The sequence below is a fragment of the Petaurus breviceps genome, unplaced genomic scaffold, assembly GCF_028583685.1.
Source record: "Petaurus breviceps papuanus isolate PSGF00001 unplaced genomic scaffold, PetGlider_PUasm1.0 90775, whole genome shotgun sequence".
Classification (NCBI taxonomy): Eukaryota; Metazoa; Chordata; class Mammalia; order Diprotodontia; family Petauridae; genus Petaurus; species Petaurus breviceps.
Genome location: NW_027187342.1, coordinates 11,001,386 through 11,016,382, shown reverse-complemented (window position 1 = coordinate 11,016,382; position 14,997 = coordinate 11,001,386). Strand labels below are relative to the sequence as shown.

Sequence of the window (14,997 nt, the reverse complement as noted above, 5' to 3'; positions counted from 1 at the left end):
AAGGAAGGAAGAAGGAAGAGGAGAAGGAAGAAGGAACAAGAAGAAGAAGGGGAGGAGAGGGAGGAGGAGAAAAGAAGAAGGAATTTTGAGAGATTAAATTAAAAATAGCTTTTGGGATAAAATCCCTTAGTTCTGTGAACCACAGCAACATAATTTAGATGATCTAATAGACAAACCATGGGGTGTTGTTATAAGAGCAGCTAGACAGCCATGTTTCACAGAATATTGCAAAACTTTTGAGGTTGATATCACAGAAAAAAATCATGCCTTCCCACAAACTGACCTTTGATACTACTGACAGAGACAAAATAGGAGTTTAAATGAGGGGTTGGTCTGAGCCAGGATGCTGTGCTTTATATTCTTCTGTGCACAAGTTCACCTTTCTACAGCTTCATCATAATAAAATTAAAACATAGTAACCTGGGTGGAATATGAAACATGCTCTTTGTTTTTTTACACAAACCTTAAATATCTTATAAATACTAAATGAAAAATGTGTTACCTGCTCTGTGTAGTCTTCTCTTAGTTCTCCTTTAAAAAGAAGAGATTACTGGAATTTAATTCTGTAACATTATACTGGAACTCAGTGAAAAAAAAAACCTCATAGATTATTAGCATAAATTGCAGTTTCTTTATTGTAAAGCATATCAATTCTTAAAAATAATTGCATTAGGAATAAATTGAAATGCTGAACAGCCTTAGAGAAAGTTATGTCTAAGGTACAATATAAATGAAACTTTATCAACAACATATGGCAATATTTGGTGAATTCCTACAACATAGATTCTCATATGTTATGGGTGATATCTGTCATTGATCAGAATATCTGTACATTATGCTTATCTCGGTATTTTTGTTTCTAAGATAATGGTTTAATTAAAATATTAAAAAGTACCTTTAACCCTGTAGGGTAGTTGCTATTATAATATGCATTTTATAAATAAGGAAACTGAGGTTGAGAGGTTAACCAACTTACCCAAGGACACACAGCTAGTAAGTTTCTGGGACAAAATTCATTGCAACACCCAGCTGCATTATATTGTGGCTAACATTAATTAATAATCAGTAAATATGAAAGTTATACTTACTATTGACACATTTCTCAACTTAATGGTTTTTTGCCCAATGTTAATTTAACTGGATTTAAAACAATCTTTATTAGGGACTATTGGGAAATCATGTCTATGGAGCCTGTCAATTGGATCAATTTTGCTTATGTTCACTAATTATTGGAGTTTCTTAAAGATACTTCTTAAAGTTCCTTAAAAATATTTTTTAATATTCTAAACCATTCCATGTCCAGACAAGGCATCTTATATGACTCTGAAATCTGCATGGGAGACTAATTTATGGCAGCATTTTGCTCTACTAAATGGAATGCTGTTTTATCGTCAATGTAAATTAAGTACAATGAGATTTTGTATGCTCTACTTATTTCACTAAACTGTGTGATGATAAAGATGTGGTTTTCTGTGAAATATCTCTTTGTAAAGTCTTGATTTTTCCCTTCTAATCCCTTCAATGTGAAGGTAGTTATTTCCATAAAATTTCCTATGGATGAGACAGTAGATGTATGAGTCAACAGTTACTAATATTTTTTTCTTGTCACTTTTTTTTTTGGTCAACATGGAGGTCTGAGATTTTTCATGCCTTTAGTTTCGATCAGTCAATTGGCAATATGACCACGTCTTCCCCATCCTCAAAAAACCCAACCCAACCCAACCAAACCCAACCCAACACCACCGCTAGTGATTATCCTGTTTCTCCCCTCCCTTGGGTGGCTAAACTCCCTGAGAAAACTGTCAATAATAGATGCTTCCACTTTCTTTTCATGCTCTTCTTCACTCTGTAGTTTGGCTTCTGACTTCATCATTCAACTGAAATCGTTTTCTCTAACATTACTAGTGTCTCTTACTTGATCATTACTTGATAATGGCTTTTTTCAATCTTCAGCCATCTATACCTTTCTGTAATGTGTGACACTGTCAGTTGTTTTCTCTTCCTCGATATTCTTTTCATTATCAGTGACTATGCCCTCCTATGGTTCTTCTTCTGGTCCTACTGATTCTTTTTTCTCTCCTTTGCTAAATCTTCATCTATGTCATGGCTACTAACCATGTCCCACACGGGTCTGTACTGATTCCTTTTCTCCCTCTATTAGGATTTCATGGGCAGTTTCAACAATTATCTTAGATCTGCTTGTCCAGCCTAAACTTCTCTCCTCACTTCCACTTTCATATTCCCAACTGCCTTAAACTGATGTATTTTATACATCTTAAATGAAAAAACAAATCCAAAACTGAAATTCATTATCTTTCCCCCCCAACTCTCCCTTCTTCTTAACGTCCCCATTACTGTCAAGGATACCACCATCTTCCCAGGTATCCAGACTTCCAATCTAGGTGCCTGGCATACGGTAAATGCTTCATAAATGTTAGTTGATCACAACTCTGCATCTCAACTATCCTGTCTACTTATGTTGCTGTTCACCCTCTTGTATGTATTGCCCCAAAATGGCTGGTGTCCCATTTTTCTATTTATTCATTCAATAAATGTTTATTAAGTATATATTCTGTGCAAATTACTGAACTATGTGCTAGGGGAGATACAGTGACACTCTCTCAACCCTCAAGGAGAAAAGACCTAGAAGAGAAGACACATACACAACCTCTGCTTGCCTCAGTTTCAGCATCTATGAAATGGAGCTTATAATAGAACCTACCTCCCAGGTCTGTTGTTGTATCAAATCAGATTAATAACTGTAAAGTGCTTAGCACAGTGCCTGTCACACAGTAAGTGCTATATAAACTTAACTATTGTTGTTAGTTCCCTTAACGTCCCATTACTAATTTTCATGAGTAGTGTGCATAGCACAAGGTCTGGAAGCTCCCACAAAGCCATCCAAGTTTTGAGTCTGGGCCTGGTGAAGACTAACTTCTCTGAAATAAGTTCAGAGAAACTTATCACCAAAATGTTGGTCATTAGTTGATGAATTAAAAAAAATTTTTTTTTTGGACCATAGCAAATCACAAACAATAGAAAGATCATGACCCGAATTAAGAACTTACCACAGTGATGAAATCAGGCCTCTTTTGAAATACCAGAGTATGATAAAGGTATCCACTCTGAAGGTTTATGAGATGACTCTCATTTTTGTCTTTAGTCCCAACTGCTCTCCTTAGCTCCAGACTCATGTTAATTCCTGCCCACTGGATATCTCTGACTGAATGTCCTGCGTGTATCACAAATTCAACGTGTCTAAAACTGAATTGTGAACTTTCCCTCAAAGTCTGATCCTCTTCCCTACTTTTCTTTTTATATCAATGGCTTAACCATTTACCCAAACTTGAATTCTTTGATTTCATCTTCTCCTTCTTTCCACTCTTCCTACCCCTCATCCAATTAGTCGCCAAGTCCTATTAATATCAGTGGAAACAATTCAGGGTTAATTTAGTTTTACTCCTTTGAATGGAAAGCTCCTTCATAATATCTAGTTTCCTTTAAGTTATATATTTTGGCTATGACAACAATTATCCTTACCTTCTGAATTCCAGGTTAGAGGGTTTTCCATCAAGGGTGAAGTATAGTTGTCCTCAAATTTACTCTCTCTTTCAGGTGCTGGTCTATTGTATTTCGGTCTTGAGGCAGGAGAAAAACAGAGACATGACAGTAAGAAAACATTTTTTACTTTTCTCAAGTATAGAAGAAGACTACAATACTTTTCAAACCATTGTAGTGCTTTTTATGTAATGTCTTCTTTTTTCACATTGCAATTATTCATAATTGATTTTTTTTTTAGGCAAAACAAGGTATGATATCTTTGGCCTTCACCTCATGAAGACTTTCATTTAATTGAGCATTCTAAATACCAACTACATTAATGTATACAAATGGTATATTTTGTATGGAATTGGTTCTTGGGAACAGTACTCAGTCAGATAGCGGAGGAACAAGAAAACAAAGTGGATACCAGCATTTTCCACAGTTAAGACAGACAATACAAGTGAATGCTTTTATCCTTTAGTCTTTCACTAAAATACTCATAGCCCATAGCTCAGGAGGTTTCATTTTAAGCATTCCTTTTCATTTTGTTCATCTGAAATCTCTTCTCACTTTTTTTTTTTTTTGGCCTTTTGGAGGGCAATTGGGGTTAAGTAACTTGCCCAAGGTTACACGGCTAGTTTTTGTGTGTGTGTGTGTGTGTGTGTTGTGAGGCCGGGGCCGGCACTTTACTCACTGCGCCACCTAGCCGCCCCTTCTCTTCTCACTTTTTAATCAATGACTATGCATAATTATTTGAAAGGAACTACCATCAAGTAATGAAACAGTATACATAGAAATATTTATATTTAATTTTTGTTATTTTGCATAATACTCTTTTCAGGTTAGAAGTTTACTATTATTTCCCTATGATTTTCCTAATTTTTCTCCCCTATGGCAAGAGATTATGTTATTCCTTCCTTTAATAAACATTTGGTAAGTGTCCATTATATGGAAAATACTGTGCTAGGAACTGATGGAAAGTATAAAGATGAAAAAAATCCCATAGCCCTTGCCTGCATAAAGCAGACAATCTAAATCTAATAAGGGAGATAAGTAATGGATACAAATAATTCTAATATAAGACAGGAGACAATCAGTATGTAAGAAAGAAACAGCTATGAGAGTCCTAAGGAGAAAGAGCTTCTGGTCAAGGGCAATCAGGGAAGACTACATGGAAGAGGTGGCATTTGGGCTATTTGGGTCTTGAAGGAGGGATGGGAATAGTGAAGGAGGCTGAAATGATATGGGAGAGCATCCTAAGCAGAGGGAATACATGTACAAGGGCACAGAGGTTTTCTTGCTTGTTAACTTTCTGATGTAGTTGTGAAATCATAGTCAGGTACAATATATATGATGGCACACAGAACAAATAAGGTTTGAAAGGTAAACCGGAGTCAGATTTTGCCTCAGAAAAAAATGCCTTGAATGTTAAGATAAAGCTTAATCTGGGGTCTGTGAACTTGATCTTTAAATATTTTGATAACTAAATATCAACAAAATTAGTTTCCTTCATAATTTATTTTATTTTTTGTATTTGAAAACATAATTTTGAGAAGAGGTCAATAGGTTTCACCAAATTACCAAAGGGGTCCATGATAAAAGAAAGATAAGCATCTCTGTTAGGGGGTTTGAACTTGGCAGGCCACTGGAGGTTTTTGATGATTAGATCTGGGCTTTGGAAAGAGGAATCTGGCCGAAGCATGAATTGCAGGGAACCATAGTCAAGAGGACATTGTAAAAGCCCATTCAAGTGTTAATGTAGGAGAGACTGAGACTGTGGATATTATTAGGAATGGGAAAGCTGGGATGGATATAAGAAACAGTGCTGATTTCAACTGTTCTAACATAGAGCTTTTACATTCCTTTGAATTTTCCATAATTAAATCAGAACAGTGATTTAAATATTATACCATCTAAATGGTTGAGGCTTCATAGGTATCTTTTAATGTACTGAACTCTAGTGGAAAAAAGGTCTCTGCAAATAGAAAGAGGTACATTTATAGTTGTGATATAGTGATTTGCAATCAATGAATAATGATTTTGGCTTATTTTTTGATCCGGTGATAAGTAAGCCTTGCAAATGTAACATAAAATTCCGAAGAAAAACTCTATCTCTGAGCATGTCAAAAAGCTAGAGGGGGATCTGGATTTTCCTGGATACTTTTCTTTCTTGTCCCAGCAGAGTGGAAGTTATTCAGGCAGCTGAGAATCCATAAAGCAACATTTTCCCTCATCCGCTTTCCTTGAGCCATATTAAAGCCACAATAAATGCAAGTACTCCTTTGCTTTAAGCTTTATTGGCTCAGAAAAAGAAACCAAGAAACTTCATTGGAGACCAGATTAGGCTGAAGAGAGAGATTCTTTTTGCTCTTTAGACCCATTATCAGTCTAGTAGTATCTCGATCAGCTTTCTCACATGTGGCTATGGATTCAGCAGAGGATGGTAAACTGCTTTTTGGCAGCCAAATTGCCGAAACCCTTCTATTTTCATGTTCTAAAAGAGCTTACATTGTCCATCCTCTTTGAATGTGTCTTTAAAATCAGCCAATGCTGGGAGGATTTTAGACATAGACCAAGGTTTATAAAAAAGATGTTGCTGTTTAGCTTATAGTTTTATAGTCAACAAACATAAAAAGCCCAGTGGGGATAAAAGGAACTTAACCAGTTCTGTCTAATACATATAAATCCACGTAGGAGCTCAGAAAACTGGAAGTACTCAGTGTACTACTACGTTTATTTCAGTTTAAGATGCCGAAAAGGGCCTTCTGCACATAAACCACAGTCTTTTCTTATGCCAAGTTACCACAAATTAAAAGACGGAGATGTGTAAACAAGGTCAGCCTGGGCCGGCCAACATGGAATGGGATGATTGTCAGCTTTTTCTGTCAGCCCTGACAGTTTGTTTTGAGTCAACATTAATGAATTATAGGTTATAAAATATTTTTAATAGATCAATTGCCAGGCACTTTGTTGACAAATTTCCTTGTTTTGCAAGGGCTGAAAATTTCCACCTGTGAAGTTTGTGAGTGCAATGGGGAATCTAATTAGTGTTTCTTTTTTCCTACCAATGATGGTAGAATGCAATTTTAGAAGTATCTTTTCCAGTTGGAAGGCAAATATTTAGCTAGGAATAAAAATTATTTTAAGCCAATGTAAATAAGCAATCATTTCACTCTGACTTCAGATTTACTAAGCATTAAGATACCAACCTATAGGACACTTATTCTAGGGTATATGATTGCAAAGATAGTGGTGTGATGGCCTGGAAAGATCAAAGGCTTGGGAGTTAGCAGATATGGGCTTTGGTTTCAAACCTACCACACATGGGCTTGGGGATGCTGGGCAAATCTTTGAGTCTTTTTCCTTATCTACAGAGAGGTTTGGGTTCGATGGTTTCTAAGATCTTCTCCCATTCTGAGATTTCATGATTACTAGCACTACACAGAAATACTCATAGAACCCTAATCTCAGGGATTATTTGGTCCAACTTCTTCATTCTAGAGGTGAAAGAGAGAAAGTTTGTCAAGTAGGAGAGCATGTATGATAGAAAAAAAGATGAGCTTGTCCCATGTCAAGGATAGCTGGACAGCTGGAGTGTTCTACTGCCATCCTTACAATGTCAGGTGGATGTGAGGGAGGCTTCCACATGTTGGGTGAATTCCTTATGGCTAATTTATGGGGAGACAGATATGAATCACATAGGATGGATAGGGAGGTATGGATGGGTTGCAACCTGCGTCACTAAAGGGCACATCCAAATTAATGAGTGTATTGATCCATTCGAGTCTTTGAGGGCACACTTAAATTGGGGAGAATATAGACTCATTTGGGCATAGTATCATTCCTTACATTTTTGTACTTTCCCTTTCTTACCCCATGATTCCTCCCCTTTCTACTACTGCTTCTTTGTATAAGTTTTTCTCTTATCTGTTTGTTTTATTTACAAGAGAAAATGAAATCAGAAACTGTTATTTTTTATTTACCTTTCTCTTTTAATCAACAGAGTAGGTATATATAATATGGTTATGAGTCAATATTTGCTTCAGGTCTAAATTTACCTAAAGGTTATTTTTTTCTTAATCAGTTTCATAGTTAAAAATATAGTCTTTGCTTCAGCTTAGAATTTTCATATTTTTGTACTGATAGCATAATTTCAATATCCTTATACACTTGTCTTACTTGATGCTGAGGTGGTTATACAAAATCATTACTTCTTTAGTGAAACAACATTATAAATGAGAGATCTGTTCCTGAGCAGTCAAAATTTGGACTTCAGAAACTTAAAATTCGTATTTGTAGAAAACTGAAAATACAGTAGAGAATAGAAGGTGCCATGGTGTACATGGTTAGGCTAGGTTGGGCTGACTGGTCAGACATGAGGTGTGGAGACCTGACAAATTCCTTGAGATTTGTGGCTAGTGGGCAGCTCCATTCCGTGAAAGAGAACCTGCAGTTTGGCTGGCAAGCAAAGGCCGCAGTCCTGGGGAGCAAATGGAAATTGACCAGCAGGGGGCACCTGGCTTTTGGAGGAGAAATGTGAACTGACCCTTCCTGAAGCACTGGAAAGATGTTTGGAGACACTGAATAGGGGAAGAAAAGTATTCAGTGACATCCTGAAAGGAAAATGAGAAGAGGGGGCAATTCTTTCCCTTTCAGGGAAGGTCTAGCTAGAAATGACACCTCTCCAATGAATTCAGACATTGTCTGTCTCCCTAGCTATCTATTTCGCCCACCTTGGGGTGGAGGTGGGGGTATGGGGGGGGTGTGGGGAGGGGTAGTAGGTACAATCCTCAGAGAGACAGAACATTGGAAAAGTGTTAAGTTCTAGTGCAAATCACTGATTAAAGATAGAGCCTTGGGGGGTGGCTAGGTGGCACAGTGAATTAAGCACCAGCCCTGGAGTCAGGAGGACCTGAGTTCAAATCTGACCTCAGACACTTAACACTTACTGGCCTTGTGACCTTGGGCAAGTTACTTAACCCCAATTGCCCTGCCCTCCCCACTCCAAAAAGCAAAAAAAAAAAAAAAAGATGGAGCCTTGGGGTTCAGGAACCAAACCTTCTCTCCTTCCAAACCATTTAATTGGCAATTCTTTTGAACTCACAAGAGTTCATCTGGGAATGAAGAAATAAAGAAGCAAGGAACTACATTAGAACAGAACGGTAAGACCACAAACTCTATAGATCAGGGATTCTTAACATTTCTTATGTTACAGGCCCCTTTGGTGCCAATCTGATGATGATGCCTATGGACCCCTTCTAGGGATGTTTTTAAATATATGAAATAAAATATATTAGATACCAAAGAAACTAACTATATTGAAATAGAGTTATTCAAATATTTTTAAAAAGAACAAGTTTGTGGACCCCATAAAGGAACTTAACCTTGGGGCTAAACTGGATCCAGGGTCTTGACTTACGAAAGGATTCAGGTTTAGATTTCTTCCTGTAAAATGAGGGCATTAGATATGATGCTCTCCCAATCTGCTGGTTTTAGAGTCAGAGGACTTTCTTCAGGTCCTGCCTCTGTGACCTTGGGTCAGTCACTTCCTCAGTTTCCTCAGCAGTAGATGGCCTGTAGGGTCCTTTATACCTCTAAAACCATGATAATTCATATATTCACTAATTCATGTTGGAGTTTGCTTCTATTAATCTGGATTATACTGTATGACTGTCCAGAGATAGACCAGTCAAGTCAATGAGCACTTCTTGCTGTTTAGTCATCTCAGTCGTGTCTGACTCTTCCTGACTCCATTTGGGATTTTCTTGGAAAAGATACTGGAGTGGTTTGCCAATTGAGGCAAGCAGGGTTAAGTGACTTGGCCAGGGTCACACAGCTAGTAAGTGTCTGAGGTCACATTTGAACTCAGGAGTCTTGCTGACTCCCCACCTGGCACTCTACCCACATCTCCACCTAGCTGCCAATTGAGGCATTTACTACGTATGCTTATTACATGTCAGGCACTGTGCTAAGTGCTGAGACTACAAAGAAAGGCCAAAACAAACAAAAACCACAACAGGACCCCCCGCACCGCCCCCCAAACTTTGACTAGAAGAACAACAATAAAAGCCAGTCCCTGCTCTCCAGGAGCTCACAGTCTACTGGAAGAGATGACGTGGAAAGAGCAATGTACAAACGAGATGCGTACAAGATAAACAGGACATAATGGCCCCACCCTGTTTTTACTCCTATGATTGTTAGAGTGTCCAGATCTAAATCCTCTTAACTTTCAGAGTCTCAAGTTTGTGAGATTCTCCTTAGAGGAGCTATAAAAAAGTACTTGCTGTTGTTCACTTAGTTCAGCTACGTCTGACTTTTTGTGACCCCACTTAAGGTTTCTTGGCAGAGATACTGGAATGGTTTGCCATTTCCTACTCCATCTAGTTTTACAAATGAGGAGACTGAGTCAAATAGTTTATAGAAAAGTGTAAGATGTAATTATGCTAAATGATTAGCCTTATCACAGTGACCTATAGGTATCTACGTGGCAAAGTAGGTGAGGTCTGGGTGGTGTGGAGACAGGAAGGCTTAAATCCAGCCTCAGACACTTCCTAGCTGTGTGACCCTCAGCAAGTCACTTAACTTCTGCTTGCCTCAGTTTCCTTAACTGCAAAGTGGGGATCTTAATAGCACCTGCCTTGAAGGCTGTTGTGAGGATAAAATGAGATAACATTTGTAAAGATCTTAGCATAGTGTATGGCACATAGTAGGTGTGCTATAAATTATTTTATTATAATAATTATGATGATGATGATATACCTTGGGATCTTAAAAGGCACTAAATCACCTTAATTAGTAACTATATTATATCATAACAGCATCAAATATGTATAGTACTTCCACTTTCAAAAGTCCTTTACATTTGTTATTTTATTTGAATCTCCTTTTCCTCTATGAGGCAAACATAGCATGTGTTTTGCAATAGTAAAATAAAGGCCTATGAGAAAAGTCATTTGGTTCAATTCATCCAACTACTTTTGTATGGTCTATGGAAGGAGCACAGGACTTGGGGAGACACACTACTTCCACAGTCCTGGTACTGATGTGAATTTGTTGTGTGACTGGACAAGTCAATTCACCTCCTGAGCCTTCATTTCTACATCTGTAAAAGAGAGACAGTGCTGGCAATACTAGCTTCACAGGGTCTTATGAGACAAACAGTTCATGTCTTACCCCTCTCTATTAGATTTTAAAGCTCCTCTGGAATAGGGAATACATCTTTGTGTTCCAATTACCAAACAGAGCACATTGCCTATAAGTAAGTACTTAATAAGGTGCAGCTGGATGGAGAAGTGGCTAGAACACCAGGCCTGGAGTCAGGAAGACTCATCTTCCTGAGTTCAAATCTGACCTCAGACGCTCACCAGCTGTGTGACCCTGGGCAAGTCACTTAACTCTGCCTCAGTTTCCTCATCTATAAAATGAGCTGGAGGAGGAAATGGCAAACTACTCCAGTATATTTGCCAAGAAAACCCCAAAATAGGGTCACAAAGACTCAGACATGATTGAAATGACCAAACAACAACACACTTAATAAATACTTGCTAAATAGAAAATGGGAAGATCCTAGACTTGGGGAACCAGAAGACCTGGTTTGAGTCTTTTTTCTATCACTGTCTAGATTTGTGTGACTTCAGTTAGTTGATCTAATAATACCAGTCTGTAGCACCAACGTGATATAAACAGTGCTCATGGCTATGAATATGCTGGTGTAAGTCTGAATTGCGAAATATAACAGACTCTCCATATATAAGACAGAAGCAAAACATTTATTCAGACACCAGAAAGTCCAATCCCAACACCAGAAAACTGAATCCATCATAGCAACAAAGAAATCTATATACAGTAACAGTGCAGAGACCAACACCATCCCCAAGCCTTCCTCCTGCTAGGGCCTTCCCACAAATGAACACTCCCAGCTTGCTGCCTGCTTCCTCTCTCTCCCTAGCTCTAATTGCTCTGACTCCCAGATCTGACTGCTATGACCAACTTCCTCTCAGCTCTGCTCTACCCTTTCTGCTCCATCTGCTCTGTAAGCTCTTCACACCACAGACTTATGTGACTCAGGCCATGTGACTCAAGCATGTCACATGGACCTATTAATGGATGGGAAAGATCTTTCCATTAAGCAAAAATGCATTAACACTACACAGTCCAAGATTACATGGTACTTGTAGTTTATAATACATTTTATATATTTTATCTCATCTTTATCCTTAGGATAATTCTGAGAGGTAGGTAGTGAATTTGTCTTCCTATTTGCAGATGAGCAGAGTGAGACCAGATAAAGTCACGTAGTAATATAGATGGTGAACAGCAGAATTTAGACTTGAACTCATCTTCAGTACCAGGCCCATAGTAGGTGCTTAATAAATATTTATGTAGCAGAATTTAGACTTGAACTCATCTTCAGTACCAGGCCCATAGTAGGTGCTTAATAAATATTTATGGCTTCTGATTCCAAATCCAGTGCTCTTTACCACTACCCAATCATAGCTATCCTACCTAAAACTCTGACTCTGTTTCGTCATGTGTAATTATAGTTGTTCAGAGTTATATTTAATAATAGCTGCCATTTATACAGTCCATTAAGGTGCTTTGCTTACATAATTTCACACAGAAGGCAAGCACTAAAAATCCTATTACCTACATTTATGGATAAGAAAATTGAGTCTCAGAGGTTAAGTGATCTGTCCATGGTCACAAGGCTACTAGGTATCAGAGAAAGAATTAGAACCTCAGCTTTTTGTGACTTCAGTTCCAATTTAGGTAGTCTATGCCATATACTTATTAAAAATTTACCTTTTAGTGTCTAGGTATTGATAAAGAGATGAGAATAATAATACTTCTATTACCCACCTCCCAGGGTAGCTGTGATTATTTAGATGAGATAATGTTGTGTAATGTAATGCCAAAAGAAGGCAACTTCCCAGGTTCAAAATACCAGCATAGGTGCTCTCTATTTTATTCAGTAACAAACCCAGAACAGAGAAGATCAAAACATGACATCATTCAAAATACAGCATTTACTAAATGTGATTAAATAATCTCCAAGTACTACCCCACCCCAGGACCTTCCAATCATTCAATCAATTACAAAGTCTCGGTTCTAAATACTTCTCCACCCCTAGGCTATACCTTAATTAAGTCCACCACAAAGCCCCTCTTCTCAAATGGAGATTAGTTTCCAAACATAAGGTCAAAAGTTCCCCACCCCTGGATCACAATTGAATCTACCCCAGAGTTACATCAAGTTTAAACACAGCACTTAATACCCAAATGGAGGTCTTTTCTTCATCTTGACACGAGGCAAGTTCTCAGCAATCTTAGTTCCTGGGGAGACAAGGCTTAGCAAGGCCATAAGATACATTGCCAGTCCCTTCATGAATTTATCCTCTGTCTGTAGAACAGTCCTAGAACCCCTGAACACATTAGCAAAGCCCTCTCCCAGGATTTCTGTAAACATACAACAAGAAAATCCTTCTTCAGGGCTTCTGAACCAACAGAAAGGCTCCCAGACCCCTGCAACAACAGCACTGTCCTTCACCAGTGGACAGTATTCACTCTGTCTGCAGGACAGTCTCCAGACCCCTGCAACAACAGCACTGTCCCTCACCAGTGGACAGTATTCACTCTCTGTCTGCAGGACAGTCTCAGGGCTTCTTAGCGAACAGCCAGGTTCCAGGACTTCTTCAACAAAAGGACTGTCTTTCACCAGTGGACAAATCTGGCAAAATAACATCAAAACAGACAGACAAAGTACCAGCAAAACAGCCATGTCTCCTCAGTCCTTGGCAGCTCAGGGGGCAGGTCTCAAAAGTCCAGGGCAATTCAAAGCGGCCACCAGCAATTCTCTTAGTCTCTCTCTCTCCACGAGGTGCTGCTTCCAAAAAGATCTTCCGCCTCTCTCTTGTCTCTCCAAATCTACGTCACCAGCTCCTCCCAGTTCAGGACTTTCTTTTCACATCAACAAGTCCATCCCACAGGTGGGATTAACAAACTCTGGGTTTTAACACAATCAATTTGAAAACCAAGCCAATACAGGGGAATCTTTAATTGCCATTACTATCACATGTTGTTAGCCAGGATCTTAGGACAGGAGTCTACTGCCCAGGAATGAATGTCAGCGGCTTTCCCCAGACTCAGTAGAGGGAAGCAGCAACTATTTAAGCCAGCTTTGCATTACCTTCAGGGCTGGAATATGTCAGTCTTTAAGAGAATTAAAGTTTAGGTATGTGAGAGAATGTGGAAGCATTATCAGGTAAGGGCTCCAGAGACTTTGTGTCACCTTGGCGATATTCCATATGCCATGCTGGCGATAGCAGAGGGAGTCTGGTCGTTGTACCTACAGACATGGTGGTCAGGAGCTAGTGTGCTTTCTCTGTGTTTTCCTATGGGGTTCACTGGGTCTCCTATGTACTGCTTAGGTGCCGGTTAGTCAGTCAACTCGAATTTATTAAGTGCTTACTATGTTAAGTGCTGGTCATACAAGGGCAAGAGATAGTCCCTGTCCTCAAGGAGCTTACTATCTAATGGGAGGAGACATTAAGTTTAAAACTATGTATGAATTTTATATATTATGTATGTATATGTGTGTATATATGTATGTGTATATATGTATAATAACACATATATGTACATTATATACGTGATTACATATAGATATGTAAAATAAACTGATAAACTGAATATTATCAACAAAGGAAAGAACCTAGCATTAAGGGGGACTGGAAAAGACTTTTTTTTTGCTTTTTGAAGAGGGGAGGGCAGAGGGCAATTGGGGTTAAGTGGCTTGCCCAAGGTCACATGGCTAGTTAAGTGTTAAGTATCTGAGGTTGCATTTGAACTCAGGTCCTCCTGACTCCAGGGTGGGTGCTCTATTCACTGCATCACCTAGCTGCCCCTGGAAAATAATTTTTGCAGAAAACAAATTTGGTTGGGACTTTATGGAAGCCAGGACACCAAATATGTCAAAGATGATGGAATCTGAAAGGTAACAATATTTTGCAGATTTGACTTTAGAGCCATGTCTCAGATTCTTCCCCACGGAGCTCAATCCTGTCATCAGGTAAGATTGCCCAACAACAGGCATCTTCCTGACTGCAAGTGACAAATGTAGGTCAAAGTATTTTGATATCATAATATAACCTGCAAATCTTAACTAGGACTCCACATTTTAGGCTGCAAGCCCTTAAGAGACTTCTAAGGGTCATCCAGTGAGGCCATGTAACTTAGCACATCTCATAGGCCCAGGCCTAAAAGAAATCAAGCAACATATATTTTAAACAATTTTAATGACAGTGACTGAGGCCTTCAGTTTTCTTAGCAACTTTTGGAAATTATAACAATTCTCTAAATGTTTGATCTTTTCTCTAACAGATACACCATCCCCAATTTTGTATTTGTCTTTTGCTTTGAAAGCATTTGGCTCTTCCTAGAATCCCTTTAAAATTA

At 38.5% G+C, this 14,997-nt stretch overlaps 1 protein-coding gene across 12 annotated transcripts in view; it reads right to left on the bottom strand.

Moving 5' to 3' along the window:
• WDPCP (WD repeat containing planar cell polarity effector) overlaps positions 1-14,997 on the bottom strand; it is a 519,354-nt gene that overhangs the window by 11,636 nt on the left and 492,721 nt on the right. For 10 of the 12 annotated variants that reach the window (XR_011164621.1, XM_069068996.1, XM_069068989.1 and 7 more), the window contains 2 exons: positions 3,541-3,638; positions 503-531 (listed from right to left, as the gene is read on the bottom strand). Coding sequence is in view for 11 of the 12 variants with exons in the window: in XM_069068996.1 (XP_068925097.1) it covers positions 503-531; positions 3,541-3,638 (127 nt within the window). In the remaining variant the exon portion in view is untranslated. The remainder of the gene's footprint in view (positions 1-502; positions 532-3,540; positions 3,639-14,997) is intronic. The other 2 variants (XM_069068992.1, XM_069068999.1) reach the window with 1 other exon arrangement.